The sequence below is a fragment of the Stegostoma tigrinum genome, chromosome 16 (genome assembly GCF_030684315.1).
Source record: "Stegostoma tigrinum isolate sSteTig4 chromosome 16, sSteTig4.hap1, whole genome shotgun sequence".
Classification (NCBI taxonomy): domain Eukaryota; kingdom Metazoa; phylum Chordata; class Chondrichthyes; order Orectolobiformes; family Stegostomatidae; genus Stegostoma; species Stegostoma tigrinum.
This window is the reverse complement of record NC_081369.1, coordinates 40,884,404-40,910,826: the sequence shown is the minus strand read 5'-3', so window position 1 is coordinate 40,910,826 and position 26,423 is coordinate 40,884,404. Positions and strand designations below refer to the sequence as shown.

The 26,423-nt window shown below is 37.8% G+C and overlaps 2 protein-coding genes across 5 annotated transcripts in view; one reads left to right on the top strand and one right to left on the bottom strand.

The window, feature by feature from the left end:
- Nucleotides 1-19,665, top strand: part of cog8 (component of oligomeric golgi complex 8) — a 21,412-nt gene extending 1,747 nt beyond the window's left edge. Inside the window, exons 2-4 of one of the 2 annotated variants that reach the window (XM_059651732.1) lie at nt 1,667-2,485; nt 6,286-6,454; nt 18,915-19,665. In XM_059651732.1, the coding sequence (XP_059507715.1) occupies nt 1,667-2,485; nt 6,286-6,454; nt 18,915-18,925 (999 nt within the window). In that variant the 3' untranslated portion in view covers nt 18,926-19,665. Of the gene's footprint in view, nt 1-1,666; nt 2,486-6,285; nt 6,455-6,606; nt 8,023-18,914 lie in introns of those variants that run through there. The other variant, XM_048546504.2, reaches the window with a different exon arrangement.
- Nucleotides 12,318-26,423, bottom strand: nob1 (NIN1 (RPN12) binding protein 1 homolog). Of its 3 annotated transcripts, none has more exons than XM_048547160.2 (9): nt 26,329-26,423; nt 23,180-23,312; nt 20,793-20,926; nt 18,910-18,981; nt 16,544-16,729; nt 16,132-16,338; nt 15,085-15,182; nt 13,718-13,862; nt 12,318-12,991 (listed from the first exon to the last, which is right to left on the bottom strand). In XM_048547160.2, exons 1-9 carry the CDS (start codon nt 26,395-26,397, stop codon nt 12,722-12,724), a joined length of 1,314 nt encoding a protein of 437 aa, XP_048403117.2. In that variant the 5' UTR covers nt 26,398-26,423; the 3' UTR covers nt 12,318-12,721. The 3 variants fall into 3 exon arrangements, with proteins under 3 accessions (XP_048403117.2, XP_048403119.2, XP_048403118.2); XM_048547162.2 differs by having other exon boundaries at nt 16,132-16,335; XM_048547161.2 differs by having other exon boundaries at nt 16,544-16,726.

Below are 26,423 nucleotides of genomic sequence, written 5' to 3'. Positions count from 1 at the left end.
TTTAAAAGAAACATAAGGGGCAACATTTTCATTCAGAGGGTGATGTGTGTACCGATTGAGCTTTCCGAGGAAGTGGTGGAGGCTGACACAATTATAACAGTTAGATGGCGTCTGGATGGGTAGATGAATAGGAGGGGTTTAGAGGGATATGGGCCAAATGCTGGCAAATGGAACTAGATCAGGCTAGGATATCTGGTCAGTATGGAGGAGTTGGACCAAAGGGTCTGTTTCCATGCTGTATAACTCTGACTCAAAAAGTTAGGCACACAAGAGAAAATATTGTACTGCATATGTTGGAAATCTGAACCATAAGCACAAAATGACAAAAACAGATATTTATAAATAGGATGTGGTCTAGTATTTCTTGCCATCCTCAGTTGGTTGTGGTGAGCTGGTTTCTTGAACTGCTGCAGACCATTTCTATGCGTAAAGATGTTGAGGAGGAAGTTCTAGGATTTTGAAGGAACAGTGACAGTTGCAAATGTTACGGGTTTGGAAAGTTCTGTTTAAGGAACCTTGGTGAATTTCTGCAGTGTATTTTGTAGGTGACTAGTACTGCTGCCATTGTGTGTCAGTAATAGAGGGTGTAAAGGTTGTGAGGATATGTTGTCATTGTATTTATATAATTAGTTCAGTTTTAGTCAATGGTAACCCCCTGAGATGTTAGTATTATCGGATTCAATGATGGTAATGGCATCGAATGTCAAGAACAATGGTTGGATTCTGTCTCTTTGGAAATAGTCATTGCCTGCTGCTTGTGTAGCAAATGTTAGTTGCCACTTGTCAGCCCAAGCCTGGATATTGTCCAGGTTTTGCTGTATGTAGGCATGGATTGCGTCAGTATCTGAGAACTCTGAAAATTACAGCTACTCACTCAAGCACCTTTGCATCCTCCTCACATTTCACCCTCCCACCCAACTTTGTGTCGTCTGCAAACATTTAGTTCCCTCATCTAAATCGTTAATATATATTTTGAGTAGCTGGGATCCAAGCACTGATCCCTGTGATATCCCACTGGTCACTGTATGCCACTCAGAAAATGACCCAGTTATTTCTACTCTTTTTTTTTGTTTCTTGTCTGTCAGCTAGTTCTATATCTATGTCCGTACACCACCCTCAATTGCATGCACTTCAACTTTACGTGCTAACTCTTAAGCGAGGCCTTATGAAGGAGGAAATGGTATTGAAGAAGTAGCTGCAATGTTAGAGCCCAGGGTACTACTCTGAGGAACTTCTGCAGGTATGCCCTGGAGCTGAGATAGATAGATGTACATAACCATATTCCTTTGTGTTAACTCCAACCAGCAGAGAGTTTTCCTTTGATTTACATTGACTGTAATTATGCTAGGTTTCCTGGATGTCACTCCTGATCAAATGTGGTTTTGATGTGAATATTGGTGACAAGGCCATCATTTATTGCTCACTCCCTATTGCCCTTGTGGTAATAATGGAAATAACTGGGTTGTCGTGAGTAGCTGTAATTTTAAGATCTTTTTAATGTAACAAAAGTGCTATGTAAAAGATATATTCATTACTCCACTCATTTTGCGCATTTTGGTTTATCTTCTCATCTTTGGTTATGGGGAAATGCAAATAAACATATAGTTCTTTCTAATTTCAATCTGTGAAACTTTTTAATATATTGACTATCATTTTTCTCATTCAGGGAATAGTGAATGAAGTGCGTTCTTCAGCTCAGTTGATGTTAAACCAGCTTATCCAACAGCTACGTACCAATATCCAACTTCCAGCGTGTTTACGGGTCATAGGGTACTTGAGAAGAATGGATGTATTCACTGAAGCGGAATTAAGAATAAAGTTTCTTCAAGCTCGAGATGCCTGGTTGAAATCTATGCTTGGCTCCATAATGGACAGTGATCCTTATTTTCACATAACTAAAACAATTGAAGCTTGCCGAGTTCATCTGTTTGATATTATCACTCAGTATCGTGCTATTTTCTCAGATGAAGATCCTTTATTGCTTTCCAGTGACCACATTGTGAATGAAAGTGCTATTTTTCATGGCTGGGTGGTGCAAAAGGTTTCTGAATTTCTGCAGACCCTGGAATCTGATCTCCAGAAAGGTGTGGGTGGCCGCTTGGATTCGTTGCTGGGCCAATGTATGTATTTTGGGCTTTCTTTCAGTCGTGTGGGAGCAGATTTTCGAGGACAGCTTGCTCCTATGTTTCAAAAAGTTGCTATGAATACTTTTGAGAAAGCGATTTGGGATGCTGTGGAGAAGTTTCAGGACGACATGAATCTGTACACGTTAACCTCTGCCCCACCAATATTAGGCAGCACGATCCCTGTTCCTCTACCAACTAATCAGCCAGGCACTCTGCAACCTCCAATGGTACTTCTGGACTTCCCTCCACTGGCATGTTTTCTAAATAACAATTTGGCAGCCTTTAATGATCTTCGCCTTTGTTGTCCCATAGCACTGGCTCAGGAAGTAACCATGTGCTTGGAAGATGCACTTGTGAAGGTATTTTATCTGTTCTTACCACATTAAAAGAATAATGAAGACATTTTAGAAATACACACACAGCTGTCTTCTTACAGTTTGAATTCATTAGAAGTACGAAATTCACATTTCCTTCATTATAACACTTGTTTCGCTATAATCTTACCACACCTTACCAACATTTACCATTTTCCTGGACATATGTTATAAAAGGGAAAAAGATAAGGTTAAATTTGTACAGTTTCCACAAAAATATGCAGATAATCACAGTTTGAACTTGAGAGTACTGTATTCCCATATTTAATTTAGTTTTTAAACAATGCAGATGATACATGGTATTCTTAAAATGGAAATCGCATATCCTTCAAAGGGTTATTGCCACAAGAAAATACTTTGAAGTTGTTGTATCCGCTGTATAGTGTTGATATCTTGTCTATCAACAACATTGCTCCTAAAATTTGTCGCATCCTATAAAGCCTCACAAACAGGGAGGAAACGGACTTGTATAGGTCAGTTGATTTGACAGCTGTTGAGTAAAAGACTGGAATCTGTTCAGGCTTTTTATTGTTAAGAAAGTCTTGGTAGTGCTATAATAGGTTATAATATGACCTGATAGAGTCATATGGTTTCACGAAAGGAATACTTTTGACAAAGTTAAGGTTGTAACTATCAGTATAGTATACAACTATCAGTAGTATATTTGGATTTTCAAGAAACATTTGATAAGGTACTGCCCAAAAAATTAAGATGAAAGATGACATCCAATGGAATAGAGGTTAATACACTACAGGGGGTTCTGCTATAATGCAATAGTAGCATTCCAGCGCAATATCACGTCATAGAAAATCATGCTATAGAAATAACAAGGCCAATGGAAAGGTGGGATTAGGGGCAGACCACCAAAAAATATCACTCAATCACTCAAAATTCTTCCTTACTACTTTTCTATAAGTTTTGGCACCATGCCTGTCACCTGTGTGAGCCTTGACACTATTCACCTGAAACGCAGTCTGCATCACAGCCTAGCCCATTGCTGATCTCATGTGACCTGACATTCCATTGGCACAGACTTCTGGATAGATTTTCACATAAGTGAAGCAGAGGAATCTGACCTTTCTTTCCTGTGTAGCCTTTTGACATTGAATTTGATTGTGGGATTAAAATGTGTTATAAACCTGAGTAGATTGTATTCAAAATAGTGCTGGAAAAGAGCAGGTTGTAACACAGGCAACTTATGGTATAAATTATTTATGTGAGCAAGTTCAAAAGTTCTTTCATGTTAAAGACATAACAATCTAGGCAAAAAATACTACACTCGGGTGCATGTTTTAACAGCACCTATATTATTGACAAAGCCCACAATGTCGACACGTACTTGAAGGAATCACGTTACAGCCAGTACACGTTCGCGTTTTAGAAATAACCAATTTGCATTGCCGGAACACATGTTGTAGCAGAATAACCTGTAATTTGGATGAAGGATTAGTTCAAAGAAGGAAGATGAAACTAGATGTTTTTGGAATATGAAGTAAAATTTCAAAATTTGATCATTCCAAACTTGGAACATAGCTGATGATGTGAACGATACCAGTTGACTGTTTGACTATCAGAACATGCAAACAAGTTGCAGATGAGTTTTAATACACAGAAATCTGAGTTGATGCAATTTTGGCAAAAGCAATATAGACTGAAAGTGTAGTCCTAAAAGAGTGTTGGGACAGAGGATACTAAAGTAGGACATATTGATAGAGCAGTGAGTAAAGCAAAAGGGATATTAGGCTTCAGAAATTGAGGCATTGAGTACAAAGCTGGAAGTTATTAAAAAAACAAACCTGTTAAAACCATGGTTAGAACACAACTTATGTATTGCATCCAGTTCCAGTCACTGTGCTCCAAAAAGACTGTGAAGATGTTTAAGAAAGTTAATTGATTTATTGTTACGTCTACCAAAATACATTGAAAAGCTTTGTTTACAAGCAATACAGGCAGTTCGTAGCAAGCAAGGATGTACAGATCAAAAGACTTAAAGGCATACAGATTACATTGCACAGGGTTTGTGCTAGGCGAGATCAACGTTAAGGAAAACAACATTATTTGAGGCTAGAGAATTTATTCATCAGTCTACTTGCGGCTGGGGAGAAACTGTTTCTGAGGCTGCTTGTGCATGGTTCAGGCTTCTGTATCTTCTGCCTGACGGAAGTGGTTGGAGGAGATCGTTACTGGGCGTGGTGGATCTCTGATGTTGGCAGCCTTTCTGCAGCTCCATCCATGGAATCCACAGTGGAAGGGTGGCTTCCATGATGGTCTGGGCTGTGAATGCCACCTTCTGTAGTTTCTTAAGGTCCTGGGCAGGGCAGTTGCCATACCAGGCCATTATGCACCTGGACGGTATGCTTTCAATGGTGCATCGTTAGAAGTTCGTGAGGGTCCTCATGGACCTGCTAAAATTTCTGAACCACTGAGGAGGAAGAGGCGATCCCAGGAGATTTACCAAAATGATTCGAGTGATGAGGGATTTTAGCTAAAAAGTTATGTCAGACATACTGGGTTCTCTTTCCTTGGGAGTTAAAGAGATTGAGGGAGAGAGTTGAAAGAGGTGTGCAAGATTTTGACAGCTTTAGATAAGGCAGACAAAGAAAAGTGTTGCCATTAGCTGAAGGAGCAAGGTCTAGGGGACATTCCTTTTAAGCTTTTGGGCAAAATATGCAAGTGGATCTCAAATTCAGAATCGCTTAATGCATTTTTAACTTAACAGGCAGACTACAATCAATTATAAATGCTAAATTCCACACAAAATAACAGTTATGATTAAGGCAGATCGTACAAATTGGTATAGCAGTCATATGACATAAACATTATCAATCTGACCCTGTTGTCCTCATGAAGAATTTCAGCTTTTCTCCCTTGCTGCTAATCTGATTCCCAGCTGACAGCGCACAACTATCCATGACCACAGCCTTCAGTGAAACTGGCACATCTACTTAAGTTCCTTAATTCAGTTTGGATGGCATAGACCCACCAATGTTACCTTCAAGTAACAGAAACAGCCACAAACTATGCATTTTGTTATTCTCAACTTTGGTATCTAGCCTCTGACATCTTCAGTTTGTCTGTACTGTCCCATTAGACTAATTAGCTTCAACTGAGCTTGGATTGGTGTCCTTTTGATCAGGTTCCGTCTCGCAAGTTTTGGTTTCTAGTTGTAGTTTCAGTTTTTGTCTCTTGAGAAACTTAGTCAGTTTCTTTGCTCTCTGGTTTCTTATTCAGTTGGAGTCCATTTCATGATAAGTTACAAACTGTGACCACAGATTTTATCACAGTTGTGAATGATGTAGAACTTACTCGCTATGAAGGTATTGGAACCTGAGCCAATGACTGATTTTTATGGGCAGTAATGGGAACAAATTTGTAGAGGGTAAGGGAATGGAACTAATGGCAGTGCTGTACAGAGCCAGGGTGAAATTGATGGACTGAAAGACCTCCTTCTATCCCATAATAATTCTGTGCTCAGTGGTGTACTAGTGGAATGACCAGTGCCTAAGGAATGACTGCCATAAGATCATCAAAAGTGATCAATATTAGATTTTTCAGGATAGTTAGTCAAAAATGGTTTTTGTGCAAAAAAAATCACACTGTATTAAGGGAAAGAAGGAATTGAATTACTAGACTTGTTGTTCAGTAGTTCTCCAAAATAAGTGATGAGTGATAACTGTGACTGATCTGGAGAAGCCTACACCCCTAACTTTCTTTGCAGAAATGTTCAATGCTGAGCAAATTTTCAGTAAAATTTATGTTTTTCTAATGCAGATTTTTTTTTGTAGGTTACAAAATTAATTCTCAGTTTTCATCGAGCAGAGGAAACTGCCTTCAGTGTGAAAGAACGGGAGCTGTTTGTCCAGTTCTGCATTACATTTACTGAAGACTTAGTGCCTTACCTGAACCGATGCTTGCAGGTTCTTTTTCCACCGGCACAAGTAGCGCAGATTTTAGGTATGTACTCAGCTACTGCTCAGGCTCCAGTCACCACTTACATAGTGTAAATGTATTATTTTTTATTGATGTTGAATAAACTCAGTTGAATCATAGCCCACTGATAGCTATATCCTGACTCAAAAATTTATATTTTTTTTAATGTTTCGCAGGTATTCCTCCTACTCACCTTCATAAATATGGTTCCATTGGGTGCATTAACACAAGTGTTATTCTAGAAATGCTTGATTTTCTCCTACCTAAAAAGGAGATTATAATTCCACCAAACAGTTCCATCCAACTCTTGCCAGTGGAACAAACCTTAGAGAGCCCTGGATTAGATACACGAATTGAACAATATCCACCAACATTGCTTTCATCTGTGTCAAATGAAACAACAGAGGAAATGAAACCAGACCCATTAAATATGGATGGCCAGGCAACAGGTGGTGACTCACAGCAAGCTGGACTGTAGCATGTTTTTAATTTAGCAAATGTGGTTATGTGTACATGGGCTTCCTATCACTTACTCCAAACAGTGGTCCAAACTGCATAAATGATTGATTTCTTTTCCCTAAGTTTAATATTGAAAAATTAGATTCTTTGGATTTAGTTGATCTTAAAATGGAGAATATATTGTAATGAAAAAGTCGACACAGTCAACCAAGGTAAGTTCTACTTTTTGTTGGTGCAGTTCCTTTATTTAAACTTGTTAATATTTTATGTTTTATTAACTTAATATAGTTTTCCCAAAGCGGATGGTATAAATGAGAATTGAGGAAAGAACAAATGGTTGTCTCTTAACAATGATACTGTTTTCAATATTGACACACCACATTCTCTTGTTCCATTTTTGGCTTGATGACTTTCTTAAATTGTTGGCAAATCCATGTTAATATTTACTGCTGAGGGCAACCACTTAAGGACTGAATTAGTAGCTAATAAGTTTGTTTCAACACCTGATTATTCCAAGTTTAATCCAGGAATTAGAAAATCACTTGGAAATAAATTGGTCTGACAAACGGCAAATTAAGTTTTATTTAATGTCTCCTAAATATGGGATCATCATAAATGCTGCCTGTTTAAGGACTCGGATGCTGTTGAATGTTTTGATAACTTTTGAAAGATAATGTGTTCACAGACTTTAGTTGTATGATGCTATCATACTATTAACATGGAAAGCTATTCTGAAATAGTTTGGTAAACCTAAAAGGGTTCTGGAGTTTTTGAAATTGAGGTGTGCTAATTTTGTAAATTATCATTGTAAATTTGCAGGAAATGTGAAACTTGACAAATTATATTAATCAATGTAAACATCCTTTGTGAATTGTAAATAACAAATCTAAGGTGCAATGTTCTAAAATTATTCCTGGGCTTCTAAGAATTTTTTTCATAAGGTGTCAGTGGGTAACATTAAATGAATGTTTAGGTCCTGTCCTTAGCAATAGCGAACTTTTGTCTGATTTGTAATTTACTTTGGTATAAATATTGTACAAAATGTGGCTATTTTACTTGCTTTTATATCAATTAAAGACTAGTTGACTTACAAGCAGCATGCAAGTATATGCTTTTTAACACGTGGATTGGGAAAACCAGATGAATTTACAAATAGCCAATGTTTTATTAATACTTGTTAATTCATGTAACTTATCAAAAATCATGTAAAAAGGTAAATATTTTTGTACCATGTAAAAGGCTGTGTAAATTTTGAACATCCAGTTGCATGTAAGATCATAACTGAGTGAATATTGCTCATGTTGCTGAGTCAGAAAATTCAGGTTTAGGTCCCAGTCAAGACTAAGGAAACCCTGATGGCCAAGAAAGTTGCATTCAGAATATGAACAACTGGTTGATCATAAATTTGTACATTTTTCCTATATTTGCCAATACATGGTAAAAGCAAGAGAGATTTCTGGTTAAATGTGCTGGAAAAAGTCGGAATTTACCACCACAGGACTTTTAGACCTATGAGTTCAGGTACATAATTCTTTGACGTTTACATCACACATAGGGTGGTTAAGAAGTTGTTTGGCATGCTTGTTTTCATTGCTCAGACCTTTTGAGTATAAGAGTTAGGATGTTATGTTGAGGTTGTACAGGTTGTTGAGGACGTCTCTTTTGGAGTACTGTGTCCAGTTTTGGCTACCCTGTTATAGGAAGGATATCATGAAGCTGGAGTAGGTTCAGGAGAGATTTACCAGGATATTGCTGGGAATGGAGCGTTTGAATTAGAAGAAAAGCTGTAACTTTTCATACTGGAATGTAAGAGGTTGAGGGGTGATTTGGCAGAGGTTTAGAAAATCAAAAGGAAAATACACCTGCCATTCACATTAGGTTGAGGTTTTCAAGACTAGGGGTCATATCTTTAAGGGGAGGGAAGAAAGATTTTTTTAAAAATGAGGCAATTTTGTTTTAGTGGTTCATGTGTGGGATGAACTTCCAGAGGTAGTAGTGGATGCAGATACAGTCACGCTGTTTAAAAGACATGTAAATAAGTACATGAATAAGCAATGTTTGGAGAGATAGCTGTCAAGCATAGGTGGGTGACTATAATGTGCTTATAAAAGTGTACGTGTCTGTAGCAACTGATTCCTTGCCGGTAGTTGGATGGAGGGTCAGTGTGCATCAAACTTGTGCCAACAAAATATGTCTGTCTGGCTTAGATTCAGGACAAACCTCTTTGCTCTCCTTGAGGTACAGATTGGGTTACTGTGGGTTGGTTCTGCTTTTCTGTAGCGGATTTGAGATAAAATAGTTGAATCACCAGCATTGACCTGTGTGATATGCTACTAGTTACATTTTAACAACCTGAAAATGACATTTTTTCCTGTTAAATAGCCAATCAGGATAAATCATCTATACATGCTAATACAATACCACTGTTCCCCAATACTAGTGTATTATCTTGTGTGGCACCTTATCAAATTCCTTTTTGGAAATCCAAGTACACTGCCCTTCATACTCTTTCTTATTTTAACTAAGATGGTTTAGTGAAGTGTAAAATATGAATTTGTGTATTTAAGAACACTATTTCCTGTAGAATTGAGCCATACAAATCAAGGTGGCTTTTGGTTTGTATTCAAGTATTATGAGAAATCCCAAACGTAGGCAGTGGAATTATTTTGGAATTTCTTTCCTAATTACTATTGCTACCTATCAAGTGTGGTGAGGATAGTATTAAGTTTGGCTGTTATGTCGACCAGTATCAAGGCCTGTCACAGTATTCAGAGCAGAGTACTGACAGGCTCCTAGCACCTAGACTGGGTCTGCAGCAGATGGTGAAGAAACCAACTACAGGAAAGAATCTGCTTGACCTCATCCTTATCAATTTATCTATCACAGATGCATTTATCCATGATTAGAACTTGTAGAAATGACCTCTGCACAGTTAATCTAGAAAAAGGCTCATTTTCACATTGAAGATATGGCACTGCCACTATGCTTATTGGGGCAGATTTCAAATAGATGTAGCGTTCAAAACTAGGAATGCATGAGATGCTATGGGCTAGCAGCAGAAATAGAAATGTGTTTAACCACAATCTGTAAACTTATGTCACCTCTCTTGGGCTTGGGGTAAATCAACTCTGGTTTTCAGAAAATAGGAGTTATATTTTCTTACTGAACTGGTATGATGTGGAATGCAGTGTCCAAAAGTGGTGAGAGTGGATTCACAATCAACTTTCAAAAGGGAACTGGCTTAGCAATATTTCAGGGCCATGGAGGAGCAAATGAGATTAACAGAACTAATTGGACAACTCAGAATCAGCATATGCCCAATGGACCACAATGACAAGTTTCTATGATTCTATGCAATCGTACAATTGTAAAAGTGAGGCTGCTGAATCTGTGGTAGAACGAGTTATTCCTTTTGAAAATGAGGCTTCAATTTCCTACCCACATCAAAAATGCTGGTCCTGGTGTATCAGCATTTCTCATTGTTTGAAAGACGAATATGGATTTTTGCATATTTTGCAAGTTAGTAATAGAACAGAAATCAACTATCAAATTGTAAACAAAAGTAAACACAATGAAGCAAGGGAGGAAAAAAAACTCAAATATGATGTTCATCTGCTGAGTGGTATACTGTGTACTGATGTGGCCTCCTCTACATCGGGGAAACCAAGTGGAGGCTTGGGGACTGCTTTGTGGAACACTCGGTTTGCGACGAACAACGACACCTCCCAGTCGTGAACCATTTCAACTCCCCCTCCCACTCCTTGGATAACATGACCATCCTGGACCACCTGCAGTGCCACAATGATGTCACCCAAAGATTGTAGGGACAGGACCTCATATTTAGCTCGGGAACCCTGCAGCCCAGTGGTATCAATGTGGACTTCACGAGCTTCAAAATCTCCCCTCTCCTGAAAGCATCCCAAAACCAGCCCAGCTCATCCCACCTATCTACTCCTCCCAACCCCCATCTCCTACCTACTAGCCTCATCCCACCTCCTTGACTTGTCCGTCCTCCCTGGACTGACCTATCCCCTCCCTAACTCCCCACCTACACTTACCTTTACTGGCTCCATCCCTGCCTCTTTGACCTGTCTGTCTCCTCTCTACCTATCTTCTCCTTTCTCCATCTTCTATCTGCTTCCCCTTTTCTCCCTATTTATTTCAGAATCTCCTTCCCCCCTCCCCCAAAATGTCAGCTTTCTTGCTCTTCTGATGCTTTTTGGACTGCTGTGTTCATCCAGCACTACACCTTATTATCCCACAAATGATGAATATGTTTAAGATAAACTGGAAATACAATTTAGCAGATTAAATTCAGCTTAACATAGTTGCATCTGTTAATCTTTAAACCCTCCGCCCAGTCCCACCATTCTGAGCAGTAAATCTATGTATCAATACTGTACCGTGAGTTAAAAAACTTTAACTCCACATTTAACACCACAATGACTATAAATAAAATCAATGTAATAATTGTTACTGAATAGGTTTATCTAGTTTTAATCAACAATACAAGAGATTTTTTAAAAAATGTAAAACAGCATTTAACTCTTCCCATTGAAGTACTTAAGTTAGTTTAAACTCTCTCAAACCTTGATGTACACTTTAATAATTGTTGCCTTAACATGAAACAAAGTATAAATATAAAATATATTTAGGCTAAATTAACCTGCTTCATGTACCACCACTGTAGCAATACTACTTTCGTATGATGTAATGATGGTATTGTCACTATACTAGTAATCCATTGCTTTATAGAAATAGGTTCAAATCTCACCATAGCAATTGGAGGCTTTAGAATTTAAATTAATAAAAATACAGATTCTAAAACCAATAAACACCAGTAATGGTGACTATGAAGCTGCCCCTGAATGCTGTAAAAGGCAACTGGTTCACTAAGTTCGTTATGGAAGGAAACTGGCATTCTTACAGCTCTGGCCTACATGTGAACTCCAGACCCACTGCAATGTGGTTTGACTGTTAACTGTCTTCCGAAGTTGCCTAGCAAAACACTCAGTTCGAGGAAGATTAGGAATGGGCCACAAATGCTGGCCCTGAGGCTTGCTGCAAAATATGAGACTACTCTTGTGCAAAGCCTCAACATTTTCTGATATTACATCAATTAAACTATGCATTGAACTTTTGCATTATGTACAAAAATGTTTGTTATTATGGCAGACATTAAACAAATTTAGGCACATTTGCACTCCTTCCCAAAATAATTAAATATATCTTAATTCAACATTTCTCAAATGACTGTATCATGGGTATATTATACCATTAAGCTTTACTTTTAAATATTTAAAAATCTAATAATCATAATGAAGACATAAATTTTGGAAGTTACTGAACAAACAAGTATGAGTGCAATTGAGATAGATCTTAGGGGAAACTTCCAAAAACAAAGTTTGATGAAGCAAAACAAGAAAAAGAAAGTGAATGTATTAAATTTATTTATAGTGAAGTTGCAAACATAGTAGGTTTCAACTAAAGACAATCTGGATTTAGATTCCAGAGGAGTATTTTTATACAAAATGAGACAAGAGGACCATGTAGTTAAAAGGTATACAGTGTTGACTGGTAAACCATCTTCCTCTAGCAATATTAATATAAATATACTTTGAGTGTAAACATTATACGCAAGTAGGGTTACCAGTTTCGGAAAATGTTTGCAAGTATTATATTCCTTCAGGTGAGTACTGTTGATTTTTTTAAAGTTCAACAATAAAAATCCATTAACAATTTTTGTTGAATTTACTTTGTACAAATAGTTTTACAATATAGTGATCAAAAACACCATTATACTCCAATTTTTCAGTATCTCAGTTGGAAGAATTATTTCTTCTTAACAAACTTCTTTGTTACAGCATTTGGATTCATCCTCCTCCTCCCTGCTCCAATTCTGTTGTCCCGAATGTTTAAATTAGCAGCTCTGCTGTAGATGTCATTCTCCACAAAGGGAGAAATCCCAGCAATGTAATCTGGGTCAAAGACATTTGTCTTCTGCCTAGCCTTTTTGGATAGTCTTTGCTGAGGAAAGCTCTGGTCTTCAGTCAAATGTGGATTATTGCCATGTTTCCCACCATGTGGTAATGGGAGTGAATACTACAGGATGAAAAAGAATTAACAGGATGGTCATGACATAAGAGTGTCGCCAGACAAGATATTAACAATTAGTTTTGAAAATATGATCAACTAGTTGACTAAAGAAAATGTTGCTCCCACTTAATTTGTATTTTAATATTTATTTGTCTCTCCTCCGTTCCACAATAGCATTTACCCCAGCACACTGAAACAGATAAATACTGAATAATGCAGCTTTTAACTTCCACTCCTTTCTCCCTTGTCCCACTACAAAATCAGAACGAAAGACTCTATTGGTAAATGGCTATCAACTCCCCTTCAGATGGTTGAAGCAGGATTTCCAGTAATCATGAAGAATTGATTTACCTTCTCTCCCACATGTTATGGAATAACAATCCAGTAGAGCAACTGCATTTTACTTAGGGACAGTTATTAACTAATGCAAATTCAAAATTAAATGAGATGAAGTTTGTCAGTATTTGATCCAATGATTATGGAACATTAAAACGATCACATGAAATGAATATGAACAGTATATTATTTCCCAGTGCAATTTCAGTAAAGATTTCACTAATGTCGATGTTTATATGTACTGCACTCCTAACAAACAATTTTTGTTAAAAGGATGAAATAGAAGAAGTTTGCTACCATCACAAATGTGTGTCACATTCAATAGCATAAACAAAGAAGCAACCAATTTGTTTAAGTGGTGGGTTTTTCAAAAAAATAACAAAAGGAGCAACCTACCCTCAATCCTCGTGCATTCAACACTTTTGGGTTTTTTGAGAAATGCATGTGAATACTGCCATCCTCATTTACAGTCACTGCTACCTTCTTCAGTGTCTTGTTACCACAGCTTGGGCAGAATGTCTTGTTCATGTTAGTTGTGGTCCTGATGGAAATCAACCAGATAGTTAGAAACCAGTCTTTTGTAAATGTTCCTATCTTCATTATGCTTTGATTTTTTTGGCACATTTTGGGAGCAGGGTGTTCCCGCGACCTCTTGTGTTTGTTGAATCGTTCATTGCAAGTTTAAAGAAAACAGACGCTGTTGGAGGTAACAGGAATGCTGTCTTACAGATACCTTACTAATTACTTCTTCAAAAGACCTTCGGCATACAGTTAGCATAGGGAGTGATATACAGTTTGATCAAAACTCTAGCTTATCAGTAACTAGGATCCACGGGGATGGAAGGGACATCTTTAATTCAGCCTAAAACATTAGCATAGTGACAATATATCAAAAGATTCTTCTCTAACCCTAGAGAAGATAACATGCACAGTGATAACACAGTGTAACTATCTCCTGACTTCTGCTAATCTCATTAAAATCCCACATGCTAAACTAATTAAAATTCTTTCTCTATACCATCAGTTTCTCCCATGGCTGCCTTTTCTGTCTTGGCCTAAATTCCCATCTACCCTTGCGATGTCAAATTTTTCTTCCACAGGAAGAGTTATTTTGGGTTTCAAATTAAAGCACAACATTGATTCAGGGAGGATACTTTTATTATCTTTAACACAGCAACTACATGACGTTGATACTGTCTCTAAAATCAGAGCTTCAGAGAAATACCCTAACCACTGCAATTAATAATGGATTCAGGTTAAATATATCAGAAGATTAATTGATATTTGGCAAAGTAGATTTTCATTCTGAACACCATGTTGGAAGTGTGGTTTAGAGTTTATTCGATACTTCTGGCTTGTGGAAGCTGTTCCATTCTGCCATCTATCATCAGTTATTCACATATTCTCTCAAATGGTTCTATCTTTTATTAAATATCACTTTTATCATTTCACCAACTCCTGATAGCCACTTAAGTACTTTATGGACTACTTTCTCTTATCTGTATGGTCCCATTTTTCAATATTATTCATCTTTAATATCTTCCTATTAAGATAAAGAGTTCACATGCATGACATGAGCTCTGTTCTCCAGACGCTGGTTAAGCTGCTGACAGTTTAAGATTTCCAACTGCAGTTTATGCGCCTTTGGCAGTAAGGCATGCATTTATCCTTTAAATTCCCCATGAGATGCCCAATTTTTGATCCTTATAGTATAGTTTGAGATTCTAGACAAACATTTCAACGTATAGCTGATCAATACTTACTTGAAACATGCATGGCACCGCAAGATGTAGTTTCGTGCTTGTTTTATAAGCATTCCCTTTAATGAAATCACATGAAGCCCCATCTGAATAAGGACATTCTAAGAAATAAGCAAAGGACTCAGATTTAGCGCAGCATGTTATAGGATGGGCCAAAATGATGGCCAACGTACTTTTATTTTACTATACTGCACAAGTCAATTGTTTAAGTGTGTGGCTCCTTTAAGTTTGTATGCAACTATCGGCAGTAGTAACTCATAGGAGGTGGCCATTGCAGGGACTTTCCTGTTTCAGCAAAGTTTAGAAGGAATTTTAACATTAGCCAAATAATAAAATAAATATATCTAAACTAGTGTTATTGGTGAACAGAAAATTCTTGGCCAAGAAACCAGGAGAAATAATAAGTGTAATAAAAATTTCAGTAATTACTGTGAAATATGTGTACTTAGAATACTAATGTAGTTACTTCATGTAGGCACAAATTTCAATGTGGTAATCTCGCTACTTAAATCTTACTTCAATCAACTTTACTTTTTCCTTCGGTCAGCCATGATCTATTGAATGATGGAGCAGGTCCCTAATTCATATGTTCACATTTGACTCCAGTGGTCTTTACTGGCATCTCGATCATTGGTAGATTCTTCAACTCAGAGTTAAAAAGCAGACAAACAGATCCTGGAGTCCAACTTTCTGCACTGATCGATATCCCAATCTGACCTAGTCCCATTTACCAGCATTTAGCTCATATCCCTCTAAATCTTTCCTATTCATATACTCATGCAGATGCCTTTTATATGTTGTAATTGTACTAGCCTCCACTACTTCCTTTGGCAACTCGTTCCATACGCACACCACCCTCTGCACGAAACTGTTATTCCTCGGGTCCTTTTTAAATGTTTACCTTCGCACCTTAACCTATGCCCTGTAGTTTTGGACACCGCCACCCACCAAAAAGACCTTGGCTATTCACCCTATCTATGCCCCTCATGATTTTAGAAACCTCTAGAAGAACACCCCTCAGACTCAATAGCAAGCTTAAAAAACTATTACCTGCATGGCAAAATCTGTAGTCAAACAACCAACTTTGACATTTGCCATCATCTCAGAGCAGCCCATATCTTGGCGGATCTGCTGAATGTTATTAGGTGTTATCCACCCATCGTCATCGTCTTTTTCCTCAAATCTTTCACTTTCATACTGTTCTTCTTGGTGCTGCTTGAGTGAAGTCTCACTCAAAGTACAGCCATTCTCTTTCTTCTGTTAAATAATGCAGGTTAGAACATCAATTTCTGGTGTACAAGTTACTTTCAGAATACCTAGATTTGTTCCTCACTTACTAGAGGAATTTGCATTGTACTCTGCCATTAATTTAACACAATAAAACCCAAAAGCTAAATTAAACATCGAAAATGCTGAAAAAGGCACAGAAGGTCAATGACCCAACATCAAAATACCAGCTTACCAAAAAGTCTTGCAGATCTTCTTCAATGCTTGGTAATGGATTTCTCCAATAATGAAAGGTACTAAATTCTGATGCATCAGCCACATGCACTTCACGAGAATGTTTTGTTTTGTTTGGATGGCAAGCTTCCTCTGATCCTAAAGAGAGTGAATAATCTTCCTTTGGGCAATCTTGTTCTGAATGCTGCTGTGTAAAAATAATTTTCATTGTATCCATTCAAAAATGTAAGAAACAAACCTGACAGGAGTTTCTAAATCACTATTTTCAACAATGGTTAATATGGTGGAAGGACAAGGAATGTAGGTCTGATTGAATCAGTAATGTCAACGTAACTGTAACTGACTCAATTCAAACAAATTCAGATTCGGGCTACAACGAATAGTTTGACATTAGTAACATTATATTTCAGCATGAAGTTTCTGCAGTTGCTAGTGGTTTTGATAACTTGACCAATCTAGAAATTCTATTTCTGCAATAACTCCCTGCTCCTCCCCTCAATGTTGTTTTCTCATTCTGAAGGAGGTAACTCCTTCCAGTTTGGCAGTCTATGGACAGTTTTGTTCTAAAACTCCAGAGACACAGCAGTAAAATAGGTTTCTGTCTTCACTCATGTTTGAGCATGGACGAACATAGAACACTACAGTACAGGCCCTTCAGCCCTCGATGTTGCGCCGGTGTGAAACCAATCTGAAGCCCATCTAACCTACACTATTCCATTATCATCCATACGTTTATCCAATGACATTTTAAATGCCCTTAAACTTGGCGAGTCTGCTGTTGCAGGCAGGGCATTCCACGCCCTTACGACTCTCTGAGTAAAGAACCTATCTCTGACATCTGTCCTATATCTATCACCCCTCTGGTGCCTGATACATTGGCCCTGTTTGAACAAGCTAACTCAGCATTTTCAGGCAATCAAATCAAAACCAGCTGGCCTGTGTAGTGCCTCGGTGTGTTACAGCAGCAAGGAGGATAGTTGTGAACTGTTTTAGAACAAGAAATTTAAAGATTAATCTGGACTAACAATCGATTCTAAATAGCGATGATTTTGACTCAGTAGTACTTTTATCTCAATGGCAAACTTTTTTCCTTCTTCCTCTTCACGTCTCTTTGCCCCAGTTTCTGATTTTAATACATATCGGATTTTTTTGTTGCAACCAGTAGGGCGCCTGAGCCAGAAGTTGCAGGTTCAAGTCCCACCCTAGGATTTGATGGTCAAGAAAAGGTACATTTAAAACATGGACAAATGGACTGGGTAATAACCTGCAAACCCTTCTGACACGAAATTCTTGGTCATCTACATGAGAGAAAGAGCACTGGAGCCTGTACTATTGCTATTCACAGCTCCATACAATGTAATATATATTGGGACTCTTGTGGTACAGCATTAGTGTTCTGAGCAACCTGGCCTGGGTTCAAGTCTCACATGTTCCAGATGTGTTTCTAAACAGATTCTTTAAAAATATGTATAAAATGTTTATGACAGTTCATAAAACAAATAAAAACCAAAGAACTGCAGAAGCTGGAATTATCAGAAACAAAAACTGAAATCGCTGGAAACCCCCAGTTTTGAAGAAAGATCATTGGTTCTAAAACACTTCTGCTTTCTCTCCACATGCTGCCAGACCTACTCGGTTTTGCCAGCAATTTCTGTTTTTGTTTCATAGGAAAGTATACATTGCCACAGAACAACTCAAGTGAACAATAATACCAAAGTGACCATCATTTTCATTAATAGCTCAGTTACACACATTCAATACCAATGAGTACCTCACTCAAAAACTGTATAAACAACATATATGCTGTTAGGTGGAATGTGCTAATTGGTTGACAAATTAACTTCAATTGCTAAGATTTCTTTTTAGTTCTTTCGAACAGAAATAACACATACACACACACACCGCACCTGTATCAACTCAATAAATAGGGGACAGCCATTCACTGGTTCGTTTCTCATTTCCCCCGTCTAAAGCAATATCTTGACTGCTAAAATTTAAAAGTGACTTGGTAGTTAACTGTCAATCAAAATCGAACTGGTGCACTCTCTTCAGTAACACTCCCTAACTACTAGTCAACCAAGTGACAAGAATCCACTTGCCAAACAATCAGCACATTCTGCTCAGATGGTACGAATGTCATTTCCTCTTTGCTATTCTTTTATATTGTCCTGATGATTGTAAGATAATAAACTCCGATAAAATCTCTTTGTCCAGCCATATTCAGCTTCTGTGCTTCCAAATGATTATCCCTTCCTTCTGCAGTGTTCGATGGAGATTAGGAATACAGTACATACATAACTATCAATGTTAATTCTTAGAAATGCAATTCAAATTCTTTACATGATTCTAATCTATGCTTTTTATTACCTTAGATGGCAGATGAAAACCTGCTACGTCAATCATTGACTCTGGGTGTCTTAAAGTGGTACTCACTTCAACCTAACCAAATAAAGCAAAAACAAGTTGGATTTTCAAATACTGATTATGTATATTTTACTGGCAAGTACATCTACCTAACGTTTCTGTTGCACAAGTAAAACATTGGACACAAGACACAAATTTTTAACCAATGAGAATATCACCAATGACATTGTGATATCAACACAGTACCTTTCTCACCTGTGATCATTTGATACAAAGTATACAAGAAACTTAAATCCATATTTCTGTTTCACACCTTCAATTTTGGGCTTAATGTTAATTTTTAAAAATGTGTTAACAGAATGTGGGTATCACTGGCCAGGACAGCTTTTAATGCCCTTCCCTAATTTCCCAGGGGGCAGTTAACAGTCAAGCCAATTACTGTGGGTTTGGAGTCACATGCAGACTAGATCTGGTGCGGATAGCAGATTTCCTTTGGTAAAGGCTTTTAAGAACCAGGTGGGATTTCTGACAATTAACAACAGCCATTATTTGTCTTCCAGATTTCTACTGACTTCAAATGGTACCCTCCACTTTGGCAGGATTTGAATCAGAATCCCCAGAATATTACCTAGGTCTCTAGATTAACACTCCAGCAATGGCTGAAGGAGAATTTTACGTGTTTAAATTGATTGTGCATGCCTGTATATTAGATTTCCACTTGAAATATTGAGCAAAATTTATTAAATGAACTGGTCTTTTTCTGCTCATTGTGTTCATATAGGATATCATTTTTAGAATCTACAAATCATTTGCTACATTCAAATATGGGCAACAAAGCTTAGCATTCTGCCAAATCTATTTGTGCTACCAGTACTTGCTTCTCAAAACAAGTATCAACAGTACATAATGAAACAGTTTTATATTTATAATCTCAGTTAATGGTAATACTGAATAAGTCAGATCCCAAAGTGAAACTTGGCTTGACAGATCATAAGTTAATTCTCTATAGTCAGCTGCTTTGGTGGCTAGTTAAGTTTATTCACACAAGGCTACAGGAATGCAAAGAACGCAAGATTATCACATACAGAAAAACAAAAGACAAAGCTATATATGACAGTTGAGAAAGATCTTTAACATAAACAAAAGAAATTTCAACCTGTTTCCCCAGGAATATATGTGTTTTGTGGATGCTCAAATCCTGGAGAAATATCACGCTTTACCAAACTCTATATTCTTACTTAACAGACTCTGTCTAGTTCTTCTTGGACTGCTGAGATAACCTTACAACTTAAGAGTTGTGTTGCCAGTTCTGACAATTTGAAAACTTCTGTAGAAACTCTCACAGTTTAGAGGCACCCCAAAACTAAAACACTTCTGCTAGGATGACTGTTCTCCTGAATTGAAAACTTGATTGTTCAGCGAAGAAACTTAAAGTGAATCTCTGATTCTTCTTCTAAACTAAAGTCAAAATCTATAATTCGTGGCCATGGATCTGTATTCACTGTATATGGTGAATTTAGCAGTAAAAATACTATGTAACTTAACAGCAGAAGTAATCTGTTAGGCACCTACTTGAATCACATGTTTTCTTGGAATTGATGTATTTGGTCATCTTTCTAAACAACTTTGATTTTTTTTAAGGAAGAGAGTCTTCACAGAACTGAAGCCATAAGCCATTTGCCTCTACTTTAAAAATCCAAATTCCAAATATGAAGGTATTTTATGCATCTTTATTGCAGAAGTCATTTAAATGTACTACAGTACACAGCTCTACATTTTCTGTAATATAGCAAAGTTTCTGCTGTCACTGTCCAAGATTTTTTACTGTATAGAAAGAAATATAGACAGCGAATCAGCAAATAATTTTCATGTGATAAATTACTTACATTTTGTGCAGGTTCGTTCTTTAAGTGGCCAATTCCCACAAATTCAGCTTCGAGCTGATAGGTTAGTGCCAGAACCTTAATATCAGTTGCTGAGAGACTAGGGTAGTCTCCTGTCTTTTTACAAAACTCAGTTACTGTGAAGAAATGTTTAAAAATAATATTTGAATCTTATGAATGAACTTGTATTTGTACAACACCTTTCAAAAATTTAGGACTGCCCATAGATTAGTTTTTAAGTGTATGTCAGCAAGTGTACCATTTGATCTCTACACAGCAAGGTTCCACAAACAGCAACGAGACTGATTTGTCTCTTTTGCTGACTTCGATGCTCACAACCCTGGGAGAACTCCCGGTCTTTCACCAAACAGAAATCTGGGATTTTTAAGTTCCATTAAACTAGAGGTTCTTGAAGTGTGTCTGTGAGCAGCCCCCAGATGATCTGCAAAATGAGTCTAAAATGTAAGTCGCTGACATGCAACCCTTGGGCTGAGTCCATGTAAGAGATCAGGTCAAAATTCTGATTTCCATGTAACCAGACTGTTTCCCACATGTACAACATGGCATTAGTGAAAGATGTGTGAGTTCAGTTTCAAAAGCAAAGTCTATACTACTGTTACAACATGTAACTGAGAGATCAATTTTGCAACAATGGGGTTGAACATAAATAAAATGAACAAGCCGAATGTGGAGTCCTGATTAAGGCTGATACTTTACAGCTTGGAGTCAGCTATTACCTCATTGGAATTTCAAAGGTAGCAGCATTCTGCCTGTTAATTCTGATGGATTGTTTAGTGCTGTCTGGCAATGGTGAGCAGGCTTGCCCAGTGGATAGTCTGTGGGGCCTTTGCCTTCATAAGTACTTCTCCACTCCACCCACTGGGATACCGGCCTATAGCGTTACGTGAAGCCACCCTCCTAGCAACAGATTTTCCAGGCTATTGTTTATCAGACTGATTCTAGGTTAGTGGGATTACCCTATGGGGAGAGATTGAGGAAGTTTCTGTAGATTAGGTTAGATTCCCTGAAGTGTGGAAACAGGCCCTTCGACCCTTGGAGCATTCCACCCAGACCCATCCCCCTATAACCCACACAATCCTGAACACTACGGGCAATTTAGCATGGCCGATCCACCTAGCCTGCACATCTTTGGACTGTGGTAGGAAACTGGAGCACCCAGAGGAAGCCCAAGAAGACACGGGGAGAACGTGCAAACTCTGCACAGACAGTTACCCGAGGCTGGAATCGAACCCGGGTCCCTGGCGCTGTGAGGCGGCAGTGCTAACCACTGAGCCACCAAGCCGTCCTTGGGTCTATATTGTCTAGGGTCTAGGACAAATTGAAGTGAATTCGCTGAAATGTACAAAATTTTTAGATGTCCCAAATGGGTCTGGGTAAACATAAGGATGCTTCCCCTGCCTACAGGGATGGGTCTCAGAATAAGGGATAAGCTATCTAGGACAAAGATGAGGAAGAATTAGAAGATTCCCTTTGGAATTATATGACCCAAGGAGCTGTCGAGGCTCAGTCACTGAGCCTGTCCAACACAGAAATTGATAGATTTCCTTAAATTAAAGTTGTCAAGGAATATGGAGATTGTTCCTAGCCAGCTTCGTGCACTATGTGAGCTCCAGTGAATGGCATAGCAGACTCGAGAGGTCAATTGGCCTACTTCAGCTCCTATTTAACAATGTGTTTACTGGTTATTTTGTTCTCTGTTTTTTAAGATTGATCAGTTTCCATCTAGGTGAAAAAATCTCCAAATTCTAGCACCATCTGCACCAACAAATCCCTGAAGCCCTTCAATGTGCGTTCAGTCTCAATGACAAAGGGAGCAGACTAAGATCTGTAGTTAACTGAGGCACGTATTAGATGTTTGGTCTGCAACACAGTATTTAGTTTGGTTTTGGTTCCATTACCAATTAATAATCCAAGTTCCAGTAATGATTCAGTGAGAAGAGGTTAGAGTCATTTGTTGGGTTTTGTAAGGTCTCACAATGTCTCTACAACAGTATGGGGTTAGTACCTAATGATAAGTAGTAGAGACAAGTACCCCAACAACTTCTCAAGGGAACAATTTTCTTTTCAGAATGGCCACAGAAGAAGGGTGACTGGACACAAAACATTAACTCTACTTTCCCTCCACAGATGCTGCAGGTCCTGCTGAGGTATTCCAGCAATTTCTTTCAATTAAATGAGAACAACTTGCATTACATAATGCAAGAGTTTTCCTTCCTTCACTATCAAAATCAATTCTGTTAAAATAAAATCAAACAAGCAAAGGCCTTAACATGAGTTTTATAGAAGAAATGAAGGTTTTATCATTTATTTTAACACAATATATCCCCCAACTTTGGTGGGTGGGGTGAGGAGTGATCAAAAAAACTCACCATGTCGAATATATTCAGGGAATGGTTCTTTAAAATGGAGTTGATATGGTAAAACTGCTAGTCTTCGCTTAGTTTCTTTGTCTCGTATTTCATTCACAACTTCCTTTAACGTGTAGATGGTTTTTCCAAATTCCTAAAGTCAATAAGATTAACAGGTATAATGCAAAGAATAGCAATGTTGTTGATTTTGTTTTACAAATCAAACATTGCTCATTTGGTTAACACCTAGCTCATGTTGAAAGGAAACATTAAATATCTCATTTATTTTGCCAAATGGTTCCATCAAAAGCAGAAAGCCTAGAATGCATCTTAAAATACCCTTTGTTGCGGATGAGTGCAGGCAACATTAAGACGGACAGCTGAATACAGACTGACATTGGGGATCGCATGGAACTCTGCAAAAAGAAGGGTTTTCTCAATGTCCATCTCTTCTCCTTCAACTATTATTCAACACAGTTTCACCACTTTTGCTATTTGTGCTTCCTTGCTCGAAACAAATTAAAGTCCACATTTGCCTACATGGATTATTTCAAAGTTAGACATGGAACATGGTTAAATGCTTTACAATTGAAGCAGTTACAATTTCTTGCCAAGATATTTCTACTTAGCATTTTTTAAGAACATATTTGCTTCTTGGCACCTCACCATCCATTCGTCTCTTTCTTCTATCTTAGTTTTGTTTTACTGAATTTTATGGTTTATCAAATCTGACATTTATTGACTCTCTTGACATGTGCCTTTTAAATTCAAGTTCTGATGAAAGTATTCAACTTGAAATATTAACTCTGTTCTTTTCTACATAGACCCTCCCAGACTTGTTTAGTATTTACTGCGTTTTTTTGTTAGAATGTCTTTTTCCATTGTCCTTTCTTACAGGTAGAGAATGAATAAATTACAAGTACAGTCTTAACACATGCAAATGAACAAACAGTACTTGCATTCACACATTTACTCCCAATTTATGTCCCGTTTCACATTAGATAACTTCAATAAATCACAATATTCAAATACATTTGGAAATTATGCAGAATTAATGCATTGCTATTTTCTCACTTGAAATTGAGCTATTACTTCATATTTTTTAAAAGTCTTTTTTTAAAATTCACTCATGGGATATGGGTGTCACTGGCTAGGCTAGCATTTATTGCTTATCGCCTGGATATGCTGGCAGTGAGCTGCTTTCTTGAACCACTGCAATCCATAGTGTGTAGCAACATTCACTGTGCCAGGAGGTCTGGATTCAAGTCCAACCTCCTACAGAGGTATGATAATAGCATCTTTAAACAGGTTGATTCAACAATGTCTACCTTGAGGGACAATTCTACTTTGTAAACACCTGACTGTTCAATAACCTGATGACTAAATATATTTTACAATGCCTAGAGACAGAATCTAGGATGTACTAATTTTCAGTGCATGAGTGAAGATGATACAAACTGCCTCAGTGTTTACAAGCAAAGGGGTAAAGAAAAGTTTCATCTTACAGCCTGGGTGACAACATTAAGGTTGTCATGTGTCTCATCTTAACCTCAAAACTTAATTTGACAGAGGTCTAACTTACAAAATACAAGTTAGTTTTCTTTCTGCTGTTTCATGTTTGATGATGTGAATCATAGAATCAATAGATTTATTATCGTGGCAAAAGTTGAATGCTCTGTTTCACTTATCTGCATAGATCCAGACATCCAGCCTGAATGTGACCAAAGGCTGCAGCCACATTAGCCAATGAGCAAGGGTGTGTGGACGAACTGGGATCAATTCTGATCCTCAGCTGAATCATTTGCCAAAACTTGGTGTCAGGGCCACCCAGATGAAAAGCTACCATTCATGAGGTGAAATTAGCCTGGCAAAAATGAACTGTACATCAGGTGAAGTCAGCACAATGTGAAGATAAAATCTAAAACTTAAATGGAAATTTGTATTTCAAACAAAATGAGGTGATGTGAAGTCAAGCTAGAATAAAAATAAACTGTCAATAACTTCATCTGGAACTACAAAATAATATCTGGCAGTAGAAGATATAAAGTAAATATCTTTTTTGACAACCTCTTTCACCTGATACCAGAATACTTCGTGGCAATTTTCAGCAATGACTAATCAGTTATTATGTGGAGTTGCCAGCATTGGACTAGGGTGGACAAGGTCAAAAATCACAAGATACCAGGTTATAGTCCAACAAGTTTACCTGAAGATATAAGCTTTCGGAGTCTTGCTCCTTCTTCAGGTGTCAGTAAGAGCTGGCATCAAACACAGAATTTATAAGCAAAAGATCAAAAGGTCATAGGACTGACACAAACGTATTGAACAAACCTCAGATTGAAGATTTATCAATTAGAAAGGATTAATATGCAAATTCCAGAATTTCTTTCAAGTCACTGCCCTGAGATAGCTAAAGGTTTTATCAGTATATAAAGGTGACATCTCAGGTCAAACAATGCATTTTAGGTGTGAGGCTTTGCTTAGAATCTGGCTGTGCATCAACTTGGAGTCAGACTGTTTTATTTCCAAAGTAGGAATTTGTAAATGCCACATTGACTGATTACAAATTGTGTGCTTTTTCAACAAAATAGACTGTATCTGCAAATGCAAAATCACCACAAAATTTTGTGTGTGTGTGTTTGTTTTTGTGGGGGGGGGGGGAGAGTGGGGGAAGGGGGAGAGGGAGGGAGGGGGAGAGAGAGAGAGAGAGAGATAGGTAGAGACAATGATAATAAATTAATCAGTAATTTGAGATCCATAATGGATTGTCGCCTATATCTGACACCAGGCTGATCATTTATGAAACTCAGCAAAGTGTACAAGTAAAAGGACCAAGTTACGCTCATATACAACTCCAGTCGTTGGGAAATCGTCACCTGTTTCGAGGGCTGTCAGAAAGAAAGTTTTTGTTTCTCAAATCCTTTTTTTGGCCTTTATACTCGCTTGCCCACGTTTTCATAATATTAACGGACACGTGTTTAGACCAGAATTGCTACAGTGAATGTTTCGGAACGTTTACATTGTAACTATGTGGGGAGGTTGCAAAAGATGGGAAAAGACTGAGTTCAGTCAGTACTAGTCCCACACCCAAGGCCCGAGAACAAATACAAAACAAAACCGCAGATTTGTGCTACCCTGTCCACAAAAGCCCATAGACACGGATCACCGACCTGGAGTGGCGCGTTCTTTAAGAAAGCCCCAGCATCCGCCACAACATGCTCCACCGTACACACCGCCATCTTCCCTTCTAACACTGCCCAATCAA